At 34.6% G+C, this 18,933-nt stretch overlaps 3 protein-coding genes, 1 long non-coding RNA gene and 1 other non-coding gene across 8 annotated transcripts; 2 read left to right on the forward strand and 3 right to left on the reverse strand.

Annotated features, from left to right (window-relative positions):
- Nucleotides 1-4,574: 4,574 nt before the first annotated feature.
- Nucleotides 4,575-14,924, forward strand: LOC107275009 (coiled-coil domain-containing protein 13). Of its 4 annotated transcripts, none has more exons than XM_025080028.1 (13): nucleotides 6,846-6,985; nucleotides 7,064-8,023; nucleotides 8,087-8,152; nucleotides 8,222-8,522; nucleotides 8,595-8,740; nucleotides 8,823-8,985; nucleotides 9,039-9,283; nucleotides 9,354-9,532; nucleotides 9,597-9,810; nucleotides 9,871-10,043; nucleotides 10,123-10,257; nucleotides 10,332-13,004; nucleotides 13,871-14,924. In XM_025080028.1, exons 2-12 carry the CDS (start codon nucleotides 7,934-7,936, stop codon nucleotides 10,375-10,377), a joined length of 1,758 nt encoding a protein of 585 aa, XP_024935796.1. In that variant the 5' UTR covers nucleotides 6,846-6,985; nucleotides 7,064-7,933; the 3' UTR covers nucleotides 10,378-13,004; nucleotides 13,871-14,924. The 4 variants fall into 4 exon arrangements, with proteins under 4 accessions (XP_015610199.1, XP_024935796.1, XP_024935797.1 ...); XM_025080029.1 differs by having other exon boundaries at nucleotides 10,332-11,482; XM_025080030.1 differs by having other exon boundaries at nucleotides 10,332-11,463.
- Trnar-ccu lies at nucleotides 7,613-7,685 on the reverse strand. Its single transcript has one exon. It is a non-coding gene; the product is annotated as a tRNA-Arg (tRNA).
- Nucleotides 12,999-14,691, reverse strand: LOC112493655. Its single transcript, XR_003058186.1, has 3 exons — nucleotides 14,580-14,691; nucleotides 13,328-14,363; nucleotides 12,999-13,197 (listed from the first exon to the last, which is right to left on the reverse strand). It is a non-coding gene; the product is annotated as an uncharacterized LOC112493655 (long non-coding RNA).
- An 858-nt stretch (nucleotides 14,925-15,782) lies between the features above and the next one.
- On the reverse strand, nucleotides 15,783-17,462 carry LOC107275011 (deoxyhypusine hydroxylase). Its single transcript, XM_015754717.1, has 4 exons — nucleotides 17,272-17,462; nucleotides 16,702-17,123; nucleotides 16,303-16,626; nucleotides 15,783-16,163 (listed from the first exon to the last, which is right to left on the reverse strand). Exons 2-4 carry the CDS (start codon nucleotides 16,979-16,981, stop codon nucleotides 15,853-15,855), a joined length of 915 nt encoding a protein of 304 aa, XP_015610203.1. The 5' UTR covers nucleotides 16,982-17,123; nucleotides 17,272-17,462; the 3' UTR covers nucleotides 15,783-15,852.
- On the forward strand, nucleotides 17,247-18,238 carry LOC107275012 (probable 28S ribosomal protein S23, mitochondrial). Its single transcript, XM_015754718.2, has 4 exons — nucleotides 17,247-17,386; nucleotides 17,508-17,669; nucleotides 17,754-17,856; nucleotides 17,947-18,238. Exons 1-4 carry the CDS (start codon nucleotides 17,343-17,345, stop codon nucleotides 18,121-18,123), a joined length of 486 nt encoding a protein of 161 aa, XP_015610204.1. The 5' UTR covers nucleotides 17,247-17,342; the 3' UTR covers nucleotides 18,124-18,238.
- The last annotated feature ends 695 nt before the right edge of the window (nucleotides 18,239-18,933 follow it).

Genomic DNA, 18,933 nt, shown 5'->3' on the forward strand with positions numbered 1-18,933 from the left:
GGGGGGGGGGCTTGAAAGAGTGGGAGGGAGGGCGAAAGGTACAGGACAATATGAGTAAATTGATAAGGGGGGGGCGCTGGCTCGCGTCTAAGACAATTGATATTCCCGTCTGATCTCAAGTCCTGCTTCCTTAACGACCGGGCAAGTTGAATTTATAATGAAAATCTCCCAGTAAGTAATTTATATATATATATATATATATAAAGGTAAATCGCTAAATTGTTAAATATTTATAAAAACGAAATAACTAGCCGTTAAGGGGTACTGATATTCGAAGAACATTATTAGTAGATACAAGATACGATATACACGATTAATATATAAATACATCTATATATATATATATATACATACATAATATATATGTATAAAGTTATATACATATACTTACTTGATTAAATACATAGGTACGTTCATATACGTACTAGGTATTTACTATATAGGGACGGGAGAGAAAAAGAGAGGGAGAGAGCGAGAAGAGACAGTAATTAAAAGATGTTAACTGTTATGTCTGCTATCGCTTATCTCTTTTCACCAGGAATATAGAGGAAGTGTGAAAACTAGAGAGAGAGAGAGAGAGAGAGAGGGGGGGAGAATGAATCGTGGAATTTAACGAGAAGAGAGAAACGATATATTATTATTATTATTATTAATTACTTATTATTACTATTATAACTACTACTATTACTATTACTATTACTACTACTACTAGGTATACCGATACGAAGCGTCGTTGTTGCGCGTAAAATTTGCATTTTACGATAATTCGACGAACGTGGGGTTTGATAAGCTCGACGAAGACGGACGAAAATGAAAAGGGAAAAAAAATTGAATTAAACGATAAAGGAAAAAAAAAAAAAGACGTAACCCGTTGAATCTCGCGAGCAAGGCTAGAAGTAGTGTTTAGACGGACAAAGTGAATGGTAATAGACAGAGAGAGAGAGAGAGAGTGTGTGATGAGGAATAATATTGTTATCGTACAAATATGAGCGATCTGTCATGTGTTCAAAAAAAAAAAAAAAAAAAAAAAAAAAAAAAGGGAAATAACTTTATTCCCATCTCGTCGGTATAAGAATAAATCGCGAGGATGCTTTATTATGAAATCGGAAATTGGCGTCGATCTTCGGGCGAAGAGCGAGCGTTTCCAGACTAGGAAGTTGGTTTCACAATGGTTGCTCAAGGCACTGCCACATCTTTTCTCGTTCTTTTTCCCACCCAATGTGGTATCGTACTTATAGTTCGATTGATTAGAGTGGCCATGTTGTGTCATCGTCGACGTCGGTTCATCAGGTCCAGGCACACATGCCTACTGGTATTTATCTAAACCCGGTGCCAATCCAACCCCTCCCCGCCCCACTCAAAAAAATTATCCTATCATCGATATGTGTTGTATCACAAAGCCTCGGCGTCATCCGTCTCGATCCTTGATCGTAAAATCCATCGATTTCTCTTCCCGTTCAATTTTCATTTTTTTTTTTCATCCCGCTGGTATATCATCTCTTCTTTAAATATCCTATTCCCCTTCTAAAGCCCCAAATCATCGCCACGAGATCCCGGGCGGACACGAATTCATTATATATCCTTTCGATGATGTTCTGCGTGAAAGGTCAGACGTTATATAGCGGGTAGACGTTAACGTTAAAAAAAAAAAAAAAAAAAAAAAATGCCCTGTGCCCAAACGAATAAAGTAAAAATATAAAAAAAAAAGATGGCGAAAATGAGAGAGAAAAAAAGTAATAATAATGAATTAAAAAAAATGTGTCGGCTGTGAGCTTCCAAGCAAATAACAATAATTAAATTATTATAATATTATACGAGAGGTGGATTAACGAAGAGGAAGAAGAAGAGAAGGTTAAACGATATTCTACCTAATTGTTATGAAACGTGAATTTTCATTTATCTATATAAATGAGAAGATTTGTTATATATCTCATTGTCGCGTGTCGTAGCTATTATTATTATTATTATTATTATTATTATTATTATTATTGTCTATTTAAAGTGAACGTGAGAGGATGTGTGTTTTTTTTTCGCCGTAGAGAAGAGGCAACGACCTTCCGGCGACGTCACGAATTTTCTTTGCCTTTTATCTCGCGTCAATCATCGAATCGATGATTGTCGAGGAGCGTGTGCGGTGGTGGGTTTGCAAGATAAATTCGTGACGTCATTGCGCCAATTGGTAGCGGCAAGTAAGAAAAATAAAATAAACGTAGAAAGGAGAGGATGACGATGAGTGCGTTTAAATGAGAATGAAGGAGAAAAAAAAATAAAACGAAACACGTCAAGGCCTAGTGGGAAGGGATACAAACGTACAAGTTGTTGGAAGACGAAGAATAAAAGAAGAAGAAATTAATTTATTAAAAAAAAAAAAAGGAAGAAGAGTGCCTTCTATTTGTTTTTATCGTTGCATTGTTGTTGAACATTTGTTGCGTTACGTTCCAAGAGCCTCTAATGTTGTTATAATGATAATGGAAAAGAAAAAAAAAAGAAAAAAAAAGATAAATATTTGAGAAATGTTGTTCCTCTATTTATTTATTGATTTACGGGGGCAGCTCGGTCTCTTAAACGCGACGCCCAGCGAATTTTTGTCAAAGTGCGAAAAATTGCACTCTGTTACGTTGGTACTTGATACAATGTAAGACAATGAGACATACACACGCGACACCACACACGGCAAATACACGAGAGAAACATAATAATATATACATACACATTACACTGGATATATATACACACAAGCACAGCAGCCAAATTATTTAATTCTTAACTATAATATAATAATACGAGAGTCTTCGTCGACTCTTAAGATGTAACAAGCAAGCTCATTTCGGCACCTATTTCTGTGTATAATACACAAACCATACTTAGCAATATTTAAATATATATATATATATATATTAATATTATTATTACTATTACGTACCTACGGTATTTAGTTCGTAAGTCATTAATTATATACGAAGTGTGCGTGAACTCTGTGCGATTGTTGGATCAATATTGAAGATCTGTCAAATGGATGCGCGATTTCATTAATGATGCGTGGCGCGCGACTGATGACAATTCAGGCACGAATAGTATTTATCTATTTATGAAGACGTTGTGTGCTCGAATTCGAGGAACGATAATGTGTGGCTATGGTACGTGCTTGATTATGGGCGAGTATGGTAATAGGTAATACTAAAAATTAGATATGACTGTGACGCAACGCGATTGTAAAACGTGAATGTATCGTTTCCACGTTGAATTTTGTAAGATTCCGATTAAGTAGGAGTTTCGTGAAGCTCCGCAGTCGCCATTTGGGTTTTTTTCTGATTGCCTGGTGATCAATTTACTCAATTTTTCTTTGTACCAAATTTAACGTGGAGCGGGTTGAGCGCGAATGATCACCTCTCTTCGGATACTGTATAATTAAGAGATCCAAGCTAAAGCTAGTATTACATGTAGCGCAGCATCGATAGAGAAATAAAGTGTACTATATATATGTTTCGAGCAAAGCGTGCCTTTGGGATTGTCAATTGTTTAGGTTTTTTTTCCACCTTTAGGAGGGATGAAAAGGTTTTTTTTTTTAAGGACAGTGGATTGGATGTGACATTTTGTGTTGATTGATGAAAATATTGATTCAGGTGGTATCCATTGTGTATGGACGGTCAGTTTTTGATGCTTGATTGTCGTTGTAAATTGCATTTGATGACTCGGCTAAAGTTTTTCTTTTTGAAAATTGGAAAGTTTTTCAATTTGATTGTATTTCGATGATGAGTAGATTTATTTGCATTTGAATATCCCTCGGAGATCTTTTATTTTTTTTCCCTTGAATCTTCGCTGATTACCCGTTTGGGAATCGATGATTTGTCTTTATTTTTTTTTCCACTCTGATTTTTCAATTATTACTGATACTCGTTCGTTTCTTCGGTCGAGGCAGAACGAGGCGCGTCGGGAAAATTTGTCAAGGCACGCCACTTGAACATACATTTATGTACTAAGGATATAATATGAAAATAATTATACACAAAATGACACGTAGGTTGTATCAGAAATATATAAGGTATAAATAATCTACGATAAAACTATATAAAATAAAACTATATTAAATTGTAAGAGATACATATATTTAACACAAAATAATTATAATAAAGACTACTGTGCATGAACACATAGCTGAAAGACATAGGAAATGAGAGATATAGAGTGAAGTAAAATGTAAATCTTGATTGCAAGTGAGAAGTAATAAATCCATATTATAAAGTACAATGTACCATACTTCAGTGCAGTTTGTATTTTATTCTTTTATAACTTAACAATTAGAAAACTCCGGACTTGGACCAGACTTGAGCTATTCATGGAATACTTCCACTACGAGTGGTGGTAACTGCAACTACTAATTAGAACTAACGATTTCAGGCTACTTTCAATATATCAATTCTTATCTCTAATCTTACTTTCAGGTAGCTACAAATTGGTGGGTTATGATTGGTTCTAAGTATTTCCGTTAGATAGCGCCATATACAATTTCTGGAATTCCCCCACTCTCCACATCGGCTATGTTGGGTAAGTAGCGTCTTTGCCGCAGCACGCGCTGTTCTTTCCGAAACTCAGCGGCTGCGCAGACGGTATAGTTTAACTACCTCGTTCATTCCAGTGAGGCGGCATTTGAGGAAGCGATACACGTGGTCGTGTAATTTCGCTAATTTTTCGATATAATACATTTTGTATAATCCCTATCAAGGAATTAACAGTAAGTAATCCTTTTTTATTATAAATATTATCAACGTTATGCATTATTGCAAGGTGCAGTGTTATATTCTTTTTGCAAAAACGCTAAGCGTCATTTAACGGTACCACTAAACTTTCGCTTCTTTATTGTTGCTGTTTAATTGCATATTTCATTTTGTTCGTAACGAGTAATTATATCAATTATTGATAAATATTTATTTGGAAACATTTATCGTAACTCGTTTTTATCATAGTTACTTTACGGAGTTATGGTAGACAGCAACATGTTTGAGGTTACCTTACACGTGGTGCCAGTTCTTTTTTCGTATTTCCGTTGTTTGTGAATAGTTTTGTTATGTGAATTTGTTTTATACATTGGGAGTAAACGTAGATAACTATAAGAGTATAAAATGGATCATAAATAATTAGTAACATAGTTCTAGAGACATTTTTAAATAGTAAATTTGCTTAGAAGCAGAAGCATGCTTGTTGAGTTGTACGAATAAACTAAAGAATTAATTTTACTTCTTTTTCTATTTAACAGTAATGATAAACAAGGGCCAAAAAAAGAGGGTTCTGAGCGAGTCTGATGGTATTGGAAAGTCACAAAATTCCAATAAGAATGTTCAGCCATCAAAAAAGATTAAGAATATTAAACAAGAACCAGGAGTAGGTGCTGAAGTCGAGAAAAATGTAAAGAAAGTTGTAAAAAGTAAAACGGAAGGTGCAGTTCAGAATCAGTCTTTGCCTTTGAGTCAACAAACAGCAAAGAAAGCAAAAGAACCGAAGGGCAAAAAAATAGTTCTTGTAAATTCTAAGAAAGTAAATTTGAATTATAAGCTTATAAAAGAAGAAGCGAAAGAGGATAATAGTGTAGAAAAGCAGACGAAGAAGAGTATTAAACAAGAATTAAAGAAAGGACAAAAAGAGAAGGGTGGACAGAAGGTAGCCAATGGGAAGTTGTCTTTAGAAGAGAGAATAGCAGAAATAAAGAGTCGTGAAAATTTAACAAAATCATCGAAAAGAAAACTAAGTATTTTAAAGAAAAAACTTGCCATAGAAAAAGGAATTCCAATTCCCCAGCGTGAAGTAGTTCCTAAAAGTACGTCGGGTATGACAAAATCTCAGGCGCGAAAATTAAGGAGACAGAAGTCTCTTGAAAGACGTTCTCAGAATGACACTGGAAGTGATGCTACAATAAAATCAGAGAATGTAGTAAAACCTGTGAACATACAGAAATCGAAAAAAAAGGCGTCACAGCCAGGCGACGAATCAGCTGTGAAACAAACACAACATAAAAATGTGAAAACATTAGGCCCTGTTAAATCAGAGCCAATTCAGAAACAATTAGGTAAAGGTGCAACAAAGGTAGTACAAGAGAATAAGCAAAATGGCAAGAACAAAGTTGAAATTATGAAGCAAAGTAAAGGTGGAAATAAAAATCAATTAATAAAAAAAGGGTCTTTGCCTGGAATAAAGATTAAAGAGGAAAATGATGACTCTGAAGATGAAGATGAAGATGAAGATGAAGATGAAGATGAGGATGAGGATGAGGATGAGGATGAGGACGGTAATAACACATCGAACTCTTCTCTGAACACAAGTGACAATGACGATGATGAGGATGAAGAAGATGATGACGAGGAAGAGGAGGAGGAGGAGGAGGATGATGATGACGAAGATGATGAAGAAGTCCAATCAAAAGAATCACAAGCAAAAAAACCACGACAAGAGCAGTCGATCAAGAAGGCTGCTAACGCACAAAACCTGGACAGTCCAGAAAAGAAGAAAAGATATGTGCTCTTCGTAGGAAATTTACCCTACGAGTAAGAATCACTTGAACTTTAGAAAATTATCGTATTACAATAATTACAATAATAATTGTTTTTCTTCTTTCTACTAGCGTCACTACCGAGGATATCAAAAAGCATTTTCTGACAAAAGTCAGCGAAGTTATAAGTGTCAGAATTCCAACTAAACCTGGATCTAACACACCACGTGGAATTGGATACGTAGAAGTAACGAATGATAAAGATTACGAGGTAAGTAGTATTGCTTACTAATATTAAAAACTGCAAAAAGAATACGTAATAATGTTTTTTTTTTTTTTTTTTTTTTAAAAAATCTTTCTACTAGCGTCACTACCGAGGATATCAAAAAGCATTTTCTGACAAAAGTCAGCGAAGTTATAAGTGTCAGAATTCCAACTAAACCTGGATCTAACACACCACGTGGAATTGGATACGTAGAAGTAACGAATGATAAAGATTACGAGGTAAGTAGTATTGCTTACTAATATTAAAAACTGCAAAAAGAATACGTAATAATTTTTTTTTTTTTTTTTTTTTTATAGAAAGCACTGTCTTTCCACAATACCATTCTCAAAGGCCGCAGATTAAACGTGGAGTATACAAAAACCGGATCGAAGAATGTTCGCAACAACAGCGACGTCGTAGCGAAGAATAAAAAATTGCATGCACTTCGTAAGGCGGGTGTACTCGCGGGAAGTCAAAAGCATGATCAGAAGCGCAGCGTTCGCAGAGCAAAGCACATCAAGGCCAACTGAAATGTTGCTTAATTCTGTAAGATCCGAAAAAGCATGCGAGTGCAATTTAATTTTTGCATCAGTCACCTCTGTTAAATTGTATAATTACATGTAAAACAAATAGCACTGTATCTTTTATCTGTTAAGTGCGTTGACAAAGCGTAACACTGTCAGTATATTGGACGTTGAAAAAACAGGCACGGAAAATAAATAACCATAATGCGCCAAAACCCCAATTATTACGGTAATCATATTTTCCATTGATCCCACACGTATATACTTTTATCCTGTCAAAGGAAATATATAATTGCTAGTTTCATTTTATATTCGCAAAAAAATACACGCAAACAATAAACGTACCCCTGGTGGGACTCGAACCCACAATCCCCGGTTTAGGAGACCGATGCCTTATCCATTAGGCCACAGGGGCTGCTCATGGCCATCGAGTTAATATAATAATGAAAGAAATCATTAGAATTACTTAGCAACAATTAACAACTGGTGTTTATCAGCAATTATTTTTAACCATATTCATAACTGTCAAAAATTGCAATCGCGGATGGAACGCACATGAGGTCGGTTCTTCAGAGATAATATAACATAACAAGAGGTTATCCGGAACAATTAAATGAATGACTAGAAAATTATTAATAGAACTGTGTATAACTGAATATTAAAATGCCTCCTATTAAGACAGGGAATATCACTAAAAAGGAAAACGACCTTTTTGATATCGAAGACCATGTCAAGTACGAGGACTTGATTGAAGTACGAATAAACGCAGCTAATCAAATAATTCGTTATGTTTTAATCGAAGATATTTTAATTTAGGATAAATTACCAGACCATCTCATATTTCCAGAGCAATTAAATACATATTTGAGAGATCGTATACGTGTAAGTTCTGTTGCTGTTTGTTCTGACGTTAATTGATCAAACGATCAAGTATTGGTATCTCTAATGCAGGATCTGACAGCAGAAAATGGCTGCCTTCGTCGAGCTTTGGAGGAAGTGGAGGAGAAATTACAAAATTTACGAAAGTTATCGGCTCAAGATATTCCTGTCACTGTTGGAAGAGCTAGTGAGACGGCTGCAGCTAAGATAATAGAATTGAGTAAAAAGTGCAGAGAACAGACTGCAGAAATTGAAGTTTTAAAGACAAAATGCAAGTCACTCGAAGCGCGTGTGGCCAACAAGGAAGCAGAGCTTGAACATGAGAAAATGAAAAAGAAAGGAATGTCACAGAGAACCACAAGCGCTCTTAACGGTCTCTGGAAATTTTTGAATAATCGATTAAATTCAATGATCACGTAATTTTGTAATTTCTTTTATATAACAGAATCTATTAGCTTTGAAGATCAATTGAGAGACAGAGAAGAACAAATGAAACAGCTAAATGAGAAGCTTCAGCAAGTGAATGCTAAGCTTTACGAATCGAAAAATACGTGCACTTCCTTAAAACAGGAATTAAATAAAGCCCAAAAGGTAGGGATTGTGTTTATTACAAACAATAATATTTTAAGATCTAAAAAAGATGAATGTATTTTAAATATAAATTGAATGCTAGTTACTGTGTAGCGAAGTAGGTGAAAATGTTACTGTAACAGGATTAATTAATTATCCTGGGGGTTGGAGGGGGAGGGCCGAGCAAGTGCAACAATTGCAACAGAAGCTTACAGAGTTACAATGCAAACTCAGTGAATACGAAGGAACGTCAAAAGGATCGACAGGTATAATAAATAATTAAAAAATTTCTATTCCGGACAATAATCAAATTTTGTAGTATCAATCGAACAAAGGAACTTGGCTAATCTAAGGAATATGGAAAAGGAACGCAGACAGCAGATTGAAAATTCGGCAAAAGAATTGAGGCAGGCGGAAGTGGCTTTGGAGACAAGCAAACGGAAACAGGATGCAGCAAGGGCTAGAATAAAAGTTTTGGAAAATGAATTGAACACTGCAAAGCGGAGTATAATATTATTGAACGAGAAACGAAATCATGACGATCAATTGATCGAGGCCCTGAACGTGAATTAATTTTTGAATTTAATTCAATCATTACCTGGTGAAATATTTTCTTCTTTTTTCCCCAAATTAGAATCAGCTCAAAGCCATAGAGGGTCGATTTCAAGATCGAGAATCGCTATTACAAAAGCAATATGACAAATCTGAACAAGAATGCGTTAGATTGACTACCGAGATCAAAACAGTTCAATTAACTGTTGAACAGCTTCAACAAAGATTACAAGAACGCGAAGTGGAAATTGATTCACTGAAGTATGAATGGTTTAAGAAATTCAAATAAAAGAGATAGTAATTAATACGCTATAATATATTACAGAGGAAGTACTGGGTGTACAAATAAGAAATGGTCTCCTAAACAAAATCAAAATATATACGAAAGTCCTTTGAGTACATCGAGAAATCTTAAAGATCCAAACGAGTATGTTACACTGAGTATAGCGGCTGAGGCCGAGAGGGAAAGATTATTAGAATTAGTAATAATTCTAAACAGACGATTAGACAACGAAAGAGCCGAAACAGATCATTTATCCGTAACTATATGTAAAAAATAAAATACCCATAAAACTATGTTCAAAATACAAAATTTCCAGGAAACGCTGCGACAGGAGCGAAACAAGTGTGCAAAGCTCGAAACGAAAGTTCAAAAATTTGAAATGGAGAGAGTGGGTATGTCCAAAGTCAATACAGGATACAAAATAAGATCTAGCAAGATCGCCAAGGCATCGTCAAATGAAAATCAAAGTAACGAAGAAATGCGATTCAAGTACTGATTATTAATATAATTTTGATTATTTGGTATAAATTCAAATACAACACTTTTGCAACACTTCATTGAATCCTAGGTTAGAATTACTCCAGGAAGAATGTCTAGCATTAAAGGCAAGATTGGCCACGATACAGCAGGACAAAGCTGCTGATTTAATAACCTATAAACAAATGTTAGATCAGGCAAGAAAGACTTTCCAGGATGCTTATAGGTGAGTTGGACAAAAGATTTAATGAAAAGAATAAACGAAAAATGACGACTGTCATTCGTTCCATTTTATTCCAGAGAGAAACCATCGACGAGCGGATGTCATTCGACAATGACAATTTGACAAAGAAAATCATTTAGATGTCACAACAAGAGAACAAGAAGTTATGACACCAATGTTTTTCTTTTTACCGTAACCGTTCCTTTCATCTCGTCTATCGCTTTACTTTACTTTAACAAAAAAGATGTTGTAATTAAGAGATTCCACTGATGATATGCACCTTAGAACACATGCTTAACAGTGCGGTTAATTTTATATAACATGTTGACACAAACACTGTTTACACCTCGAGATAACTTATGCCCTCATTTGAATGCCGTAAATTCCTCTTGACAAGATTTAGGAAGACCAAGATTGTGAAACAATTGTTTGATTTACATCAACGACCAACAAGCACGTCTTTTGAGAAAGAGGATCACAAGAATTCATGCATGCACGTTAACACGTACTCGGTGGTAGACTGAGTGAAACATTATAAATTCCATTTAAAGCGACTTCCAACAGACAAAGAGTGTCGCTACAATAATTAATGGTATCGCAGACAAAAAAAAAAGAAGGGAATAAAAAATAATTCACATTCTTTTAAAAACGCGACGTGTTAACACTACACACAAAAAATGTTGAAAATTGTCTCAAATGCATTTCGACGTGAGGTTTACTTTTGATTAATAAATCATTTTTATGGGTTTTAGAAGAGCTCGATTCTTGAAGGTAACAATAAGCACGCAAAGAAATTGGTCGTCATTGATAGATCTGGCACGAACACTTTTGTACCTGTTGGTATAAGCTGTGGCTCACCATATATACCTTGGCTTCCAATAGACACAGATGAGAGAGTATAGCTGTGTGGGATGATAAGAAACATACCTGTGACGTCAGATCGCACAGGTATATGAGGCAACGCAGAGAGACGTCCACGTCACTTGTTCTTGCGCTTCCCGTTTGTTCGTTTTCACATCGCAACACTCTAACACGCCCAAAAAGAGTCGTCGACGTTGTCAGAGCGATTTTTATTTTTTGACGTCGTTTCGACAAGCCGAACGGTATTAGAAACTGGAGGGATCAACGATAAATTCGTGAGACGGATTCGTTACATTACCTGAAGAAGATTCGTTTATACCTTGGTGGCCTAATACTAGCGGCTGCGGGGTGAGTGAATTACTTAAGGGTGAGAAAGTGCAGTGGAGACAAATTTTGTTTTCTTTAATAATCTTTGTTCTTACTTAAGTAAAATCATGACTTATTAGATGGAGAATACTTAGAAAATTTTTGTTAAGATTTTTCGATTGATATTATTATTATTATTAAATATTAAAATACATGAAAATGGACATTAATTCGTTTTCGATTTTTATTATTCGGTCTCTCAAGCTCATACGTATGGATATCTGATTTAAGTATTGTCGAGGAATATTATATTTTGAAATTTTGAAATTTTTCTTTTTTTATAAACTATTTTATCTCGTAATAAAGGCGTGGAATTCACGTGATAATACCATTTACTATATCTATAGTATTCAGTTTCGATTTCACCTCGCTAATATGTTTTTCATGTGCAAATTCGAAGGATACGCCTTATGTGTTCAAAACAGGTACCCGATCGACGGTAGTATCTCATTATGTAATATTTACAGAATAAGTAGTTATTTTTGAGAATAATTCAAAATACCTGGCATACCACTAAGGCGTTTATGCATCCGTGATTAGAATCTTGATTAGCTCGAGATTGTAATAACGAAAATTCATTAACAATATAAATCTCAGCACAGTCATGCGAAAGATAAATTTCACTTTGGATGAAACCAAAAAATCAAGTGTTACGAAAGGCTCTTGCTTTTCGTTAGGGGAGAAGTACCTGTACCGAAATACTGTTATCAACGTGTTATCATATCGCGTTGGCTAGTTGATAATGAAATATCGTGGGCCCCTTTCGAAAATGATATTATATCCGATGTCGAATACTAAAGATATTGAGAGGCGATCGATTAACGGCTAATAAAAGTTATGAAAGAAGAATAAAAGAATTATATTACGTCGGGATAAAATTCAAAATCAATTAAAAGATATTAAAGCAATATAAAAAAACTTTTCTAAAAGGCAATAAAAAGTAAGAAGTTACTTATACACGTTGATCGAATCGAATATAACTGATAAATAAATTTTTTAAGTATCCAATGCTGAATGTCTATCAGTTAGCAAAATGACGACCCAAATATTGCGAACGTATTTCCATGATTCAATTTAATTTTGTCACGCTATCATCGTCTTGTTACTTATATATATTTTTAAAACTTTTAACAGCATTTCGTCTGCGCCTTTCACAACCATTTCTAATATTTCTTATCGATACAGAAAAACGACGTTCGCTTATCAGTACAATTACACAGCGCAATTCTATTATTCCTCTTTTTTTCCATTACTTTTTCTTTTATCATCCAATAATATCGACAAAGATGATGGCAAGGCAAAGCATCGAAGGAGGATCACTCATTATGAAAAAAAAAGAAAAATGTAATTGTAAAAATTTTTTAATTCAATGATCCAATCTACAAAATCTGATATGCAACCTTTTTAACTCGTGGAAATATTATAAGCATTAAAATTTCAACTTCATCCGGTTGGCTGCTCATTAAAAATCTTCCATCTTGTCCCAGAAGACATTCGGCTGTTTAAGCAGTTGCTGGTAACAGGTGAAAATATCAACTGAATAAACAAACCTAGTCTGCCGGTAGAAAAGTCATATAGTCTCTTCAGTTTGTACAGATATTAGAAGCGGTCTGATAATAGAACGTAATTGAACGAATGTAACGACCTTTTTCGATCTTACGTAAAGCTCTAAACGAGATGCTGCTTGGTATATCCATTGGAAATGAAAAATTGCACCTAAAACATACAGCAGTACCAGAAATTTGACAAAAAAAAATATTTAAAAAATAGAGACAAAAATACTGGTTTTTTCATCTCTCGCCATTGCTTTTTTGAAAAATAACGCAAATTCATGTTCAACCTTTACCTTTTCTCAATGTACTGCTTTTTACCCGGTTACGGAAAGCCAACGTGCTCCGGTACGTGCTAATGATCTTGGGCACGAGCTAACACGTGTTCCTTGTAAGTTAGGTTATGTTTGCCGCGCAATCAGGTGGCTGCTAAACAGAGAAGACAGCTCGCACCATCCCGATAACGAGTAAGACCAGCGAGCTGCTGGTTTCCTTTCATAATTTAAGAAAAATCATATATTTTTCAGTGCATATCAGACTGCTATGTCAGATGCACAAAAGGTGCAGTCTGGTTTCTTTTTTTTAAGGTATTTTAACTCTTTTTTTTTAACATAGAGGCAACGAATTTCAGCAAAGAATCAGCAAAGTTTGAAAAAAGGCGAGCGCTACGAAGAGAGCTATCCATCGACAGTATGGTAATGATTGACACTGTCATGGAGTTGCTCTCTTTGTGGACGCCGCTTAATACAACGGCTTTAAAAATATGTGAAAAGAAAGAGATCCCGCTACCGTGACATAATTAATTAATATCGTATCAATAATCAATATATACTCTTTAGGTATACTTGGATTATTGTTATATTCGTCGTTCAACCTCCAGCCATAACATTTTCTACGGATATATAGTACCATCGTACAATATAAGGTCGATGACCTCCTGGTTGATTAGAACCCTGCAACCGACAATATCGAGTCTGTATTCTTGGACATTATTATGCACGTACACGGAACACGTATGGAACGATACACATTACGTGCACCATGGACACTAAATGCCATAAAAACATGAAGGTGTAAGAGGTTGATTCTGCAAGGTATATACATACAGTATGGAAACTTAGCATATACTAGGTATATGCATATATATTATATGTGTATATAGATTACCTATGCCAGAGCACGTTTCTTGGACCCTTTCTCTGTCTTTTATTCTAGTTCTCTTTATTTGACTTCATGTTACCATGCCGGTGCGCTTCTAACGTTTCCAGCTTAGTCTATAAGACGTGAGTTTATCGTGCGTACCACCCACAGGTTAGGTATCGTAAAGTAGATCTTGTAAAAAGAATTTATGAAATTATTAAAGTATATACATTTTGTGATTGTACCTTAATTCGGTCGTGGAAATAATAGGAGATATCTTTACGCATATATAATTGCTAAGATGTCTTTCTACATTATGTATACGCATAAGGATTGCGTAGTAGGTGTAATTAAATGAAATCTGAATTTATGAGGTAGACTTGTTAAACAGAGAAAAAGTTAACGTACATGGTGGCTTCCTCAGTTCGGTGCCGCCGGCACCAGACAGCAAATAATACCGAGAGATATCAAGACGTGATAACGATAGCCCAACACAATAAAAAGCAAGATGGCGCTTGGTAAAAGATGGCGATGTTACCCATATCGCAAACAGCTCCTCTTAATTATCACGATAACAATAGGTTTACTGGAAATGTTAATTGCACTAAAACAAGCATATATTATTGATCTGGCGTCGTGATGGAATTAGTCCACGTTCTTCTTTATAGAATTAAATAAATTTTATATGTCGATCGCTATTGATGTACTTGTGATTTGAATTTGATGAAATAAATCGATTGTGCTTGAAAAATATTAGCATTGCGTAACTTGCACTTATATTCATGATTCTTATACAGTTTAGTATTATATTCACAGCTGTTCTGCGATGGCGTAATATTACCTAATTATCCCAATCTTCCTCAACTTCCCTCAAGATGCTAATGTCTTCTTTTCTTCTTTTGCTTCCTTCTCCTCCTCAATTCTCTTCTAAGCCTGTTTTGATAAAGGAGGTCTTACGGCAAGTTTCTTTTGATCCCGGACACGTGCAAGAGGCAGGCATCTCAAACGAAAATATTCTTTTGTCTTAACACTCGCTTGTGACGACATGCCCGTTCTATTTGTCACGGAAACAAATGGGACGCAGTAAATTATTTTATAAGTGGCTGAACGGCACATGAGACTAACGTAAATATTCTACAGGTATGTATGTACGTAGGTATATATACATATATATATGCATATGCAGCTTAGTTAATTGTACTAGGATGCTTGACGTCGCCTCTTCAATGAATTAACGGCTTTGCGGTTTACGTCAAAAGTAAATGGTTATTTTTAAAACATTTATATAAATCATGATGAAATGGGAAATTCAGTTTCTCAACAGTTTTACATTTATGGGCTGCGTTTGATGTTTTGATGTATTTCAATGAAAGATTGTGATAACACTATGCACGTAGAATTATTAGGGAGTTCGAATGATATTAATAAACAGGAAGAAAGATGAAATATAAGAAAAGTTAAAAGAGGTCTCATATCAGGTATTTTTGTAATGTTTCATATTGTTATGTGAAGAAAATTCTGGATTATAAATTATGTAATTATTAGAGTGTTCTCTAGAATGAGTTCTGGATTTAGGGGATCGTATGTACTTAAAAAATACAGAATACCATGTGGGTGGTAATTAGAAGTGGTTTTTTTTTTATTAATAACAGTTTTTCAATTAAAATTTCAACTTTATAACTTATGATGAGACCTTTGTCAATGTGTCAGCATATTGAAATTCTGGACTATTTTCATAATCGCACATGTCCAATGCTATGACACAACTCTCACGAACGACACGTTTGTTGTCTTCAAGGTATCTGTTTAAGATACTCATACAATCTGGTGTTGCAATTGCACCCAAAGCTTCAGCACATTCATGGCGAACCATTTCGTTTTCCTCAGGATCTTCTAGGGAGTCACGTAGGTATGGTACAGATACTTCTTCTTGCATTTGTCCGAGTACAAACGCAATTTCATGCCTAAATAAGGCACTGCCAGCCTTTAAGCCTATTTAAGAGAATGCGGAATATTATCAGATACAAACTTTGCTATCAAAATATTGACAAAATAACTATGCCTTAATGTAAATAAATAGCAATAAGGATATGAGTATTTGAGTTATAAACAAAAAATTAAGTTGGAATACCTGCTCCGAGAGCATCTATACTCTCCTTTGTATTCAAATTTCTCAAGGAGAACATTGCTCTGTATCTATCAAACAATGATGCATTCTCATCCAACAAACTTTTCTTCAGAATCTCTACATTCTTAGATTCTGCTGGTGGTGCTGGATCCACTGAAGCATAGGGACTCTTTATCAAACCTTCTGAAGTATTATGTAAATCAGCAAGCCATTTTAATCTGTCTAAAGCCAATTGACATGTTTCAGCAACTTCGATTACTGAATCTTTAGTGTATGTCTCAAGAATTGGAATTGCAGTAGGATCTCCAATAGCACCTAATGCTTCACCTGTTTCAGAACAATATAAAATATACTATATTAATATTGTAAGATATAACGCAATTTGAGAATACTTCCTCTTACCAGCTTCATGTCGCACCATAGGTTCTTGGGAGGTGTTCTTAAGAATATCAATAAGAACAGGTATTGCTTGTACATCCTGCATTTGCCCAAGGCAATATGCAAGCTCATGTTTCAATAATGCTGACGAATCATTGAAACAATTTTTTATCTGTTCAATTGCGAATGGTCCTCCAATATTCTTTAAAGTAAATAAAGCTCGGAATCTTTCTTTTAAAGGTCTGTTCTTATCATTTAAGACATGCCCTATAGCAATGACTTTATCTTCGTTAATATCCAGCATATTTTTATAACTTTTTATATTTCTTATTATTAATAAAACAGTTTTACGGATATCATACAGAATATATCAAAAGTTTTTATCCAGTCTGCATAGGTTAACTCACTCTCACAATCCTTAATGACAGATATGTAATACTTTTTTTCTGAAACAGGTGCAACTCAACATTTTATCAAAGGCTTGCGAACTTTTATTTCACTTTCTAAATATGTATATTTATAGACAATAATTAACGCATACACTTTACAGTCATTTGTCTTCTGACCATGCTCATAATCAGTACCCTCTCTTACCTTCACTGCTGTACATCCGACTCTCTTTTCCGTTAATTCACTGGAATTTCTAATAGAACAAACCCGGTAAAATGGCACAAAGTAGATTGGAAAGAATCGGGACGGTTTACTCAAGGTACATAGATAATATAAAAGTGATATATTTGATTGTTTTATGTCTTTTCATAATAACAGATATTCTTAGTATTTTATTACAGCAACAAGAAATAGGTTAAGTTGCCGATATAATGTTTCAGAATATCGTCCTTATTGAAAGGTGGTGCATTGAAAGATATTGATAAACCTGTGTGGTACACAGTGTATGAAGCATTTCCACCAAAGTATGAACCACGCTTTGATAGAGAAGCTCCAAAAACAAAGTATTTTGACATTTTCTATAAAGAGGACTATCTAAGAATGTAAGGAGAACCCATACCAGTTTTACTTTGAAAAAACTACTATTAATATCGAGTTTAGATTAATTATTAATATATTACATTTAGGGAATTTCAAGAAAGAAATAAGAACTTATCTACTAACCTGATGGATACACGACGTAAGTCTAGGACTCAGGAATTTATTTCTATATACCACGATATGAAAAAGGTTTGAAAAATTTAGTTTTCATATTTACACTTAAATGATAATAACAATCGACATACCACCAATATACTATATTACTATTCCTATTACCAGAACGGTGTTCACCAGGATGTATGTTTCCAAAAGAGCTTGGACAAATTGCTTGAACAACGTCCTACTTCAACAAATAGATCGCAAGATACATCATCAAAATCATCTATAACAAGCAGCTTCAGCCAAGAAAAAAATGAAAAAATAAATATTAATATTAAGGACATTTTAAATAATTGAACTATAATTATTATAATTAAATGTAGATATTCTGTATTATTTGTCAATTTAACATAATCAAGTCAAGAATTACCAGTAATCCCAAAAGAAGGCGCATTTTGCTTTAGCCGAGAAAGACGGTTTGAACCACATTTTTTAATTGTTTTATACCGTGTCCCATGTATATTCGCGTGCTGATCACGAACCTGATGTTAGTTTTGTGATAGTGAAATTAAAATTGGTCGATAACTAAAAATTATGGCCAGTCGAACACATGGAATAATCAAGAAATACCAGCGATCTCAAATTAAGGCCTATTTCGCTCCTCTAACAGGAGCTACTTCTTCATGAGTGCATTGATTTTCCACTCTATTGGGTCAATTGTCATCTGCAATCAATATAATCAAATTCAATATAATATTCAATTATAATATAAAATGCGTTCCACGTTCTAGCTGTATGGTATCTTAGTAAGTAGGTAAGTACTTTTCCTGTTGAAATGTACTCCTTATCTCTGTTAATACTGAATCGAGTTAGGATGGAGTCGCGTCTAAATGCAGCCTCCTACTTGCAACCTCCTACTAGCGGAATTTGAATAAAGAACTGATTCATTAGATGAAAAGCGTCTCGCTGATGAGCAGTTTTCCACTAAGAAGCTCATGATCATTGGTGGACTTGACTATCACAAACAACGCACTATCTCGGAGATGTTATAACTATATAATATGCACTGTTTGGTATGGTATTGAAAAGTTTAAAATTATATCAACATAATTTAACAGTAATGTTTATAATTATTTGGCGAAACTAAATCAAAATCTGGATTAATGT

The sequence above is a fragment of the Cephus cinctus genome, unplaced genomic scaffold (assembly GCF_000341935.2).
Source record: "Cephus cinctus unplaced genomic scaffold, Ccin1 Ccin1_scaffold0123, whole genome shotgun sequence".
Taxonomy (NCBI): Eukaryota; Metazoa; Arthropoda; class Insecta; order Hymenoptera; family Cephidae; genus Cephus; species Cephus cinctus.

Coding starts and splice junctions, on each gene's coding strand:
- LOC107275011 (XM_015754717.1), bottom strand. CDS start 16,981: ATGCTGGATATTAACGAAGATAAAGTCATTGCTATAGGGCATGTCTTA. Junction 16,627..16,701: donor TATGGTGCGACATGAAGCTG/GTAAGAGGAAGT, acceptor GTTCTGAAACAG/GTGAAGCATTAGGTGCTATT. Junction 16,164..16,302: donor TATAGATGCTCTCGGAGCAG/GTATTCCAACTT, acceptor TCTCTTAAATAG/GCTTAAAGGCTGGCAGTGCC.
- LOC107275012 (XM_015754718.2), top strand. CDS start 17,343: ATGGCACAAAGTAGATTGGAAAGAATCGGGACGGTTTACTCAAG. Junction 17,670..17,753: donor AAAGAGGACTATCTAAGAAT/GTAAGGAGAACC, acceptor TATTACATTTAG/GGAATTTCAAGAAAGAAATA. Junction 17,857..17,946: donor TATACCACGATATGAAAAAG/GTTTGAAAAATT, acceptor TCCTATTACCAG/AACGGTGTTCACCAGGATGT.
- LOC107275009 (XM_025080028.1), top strand. CDS start 7,934: ATGCCTCCTATTAAGACAGGGAATATCACTAAAAAGGAAAACGACCTT. Junction 8,986..9,038: donor AACGTCAAAAGGATCGACAG/GTATAATAAATA, acceptor CAAATTTTGTAG/TATCAATCGAACAAAGGAAC. Junction 9,533..9,596: donor GTGGAAATTGATTCACTGAA/GTATGAATGGTT, acceptor AATATATTACAG/AGGAAGTACTGGGTGTACAA.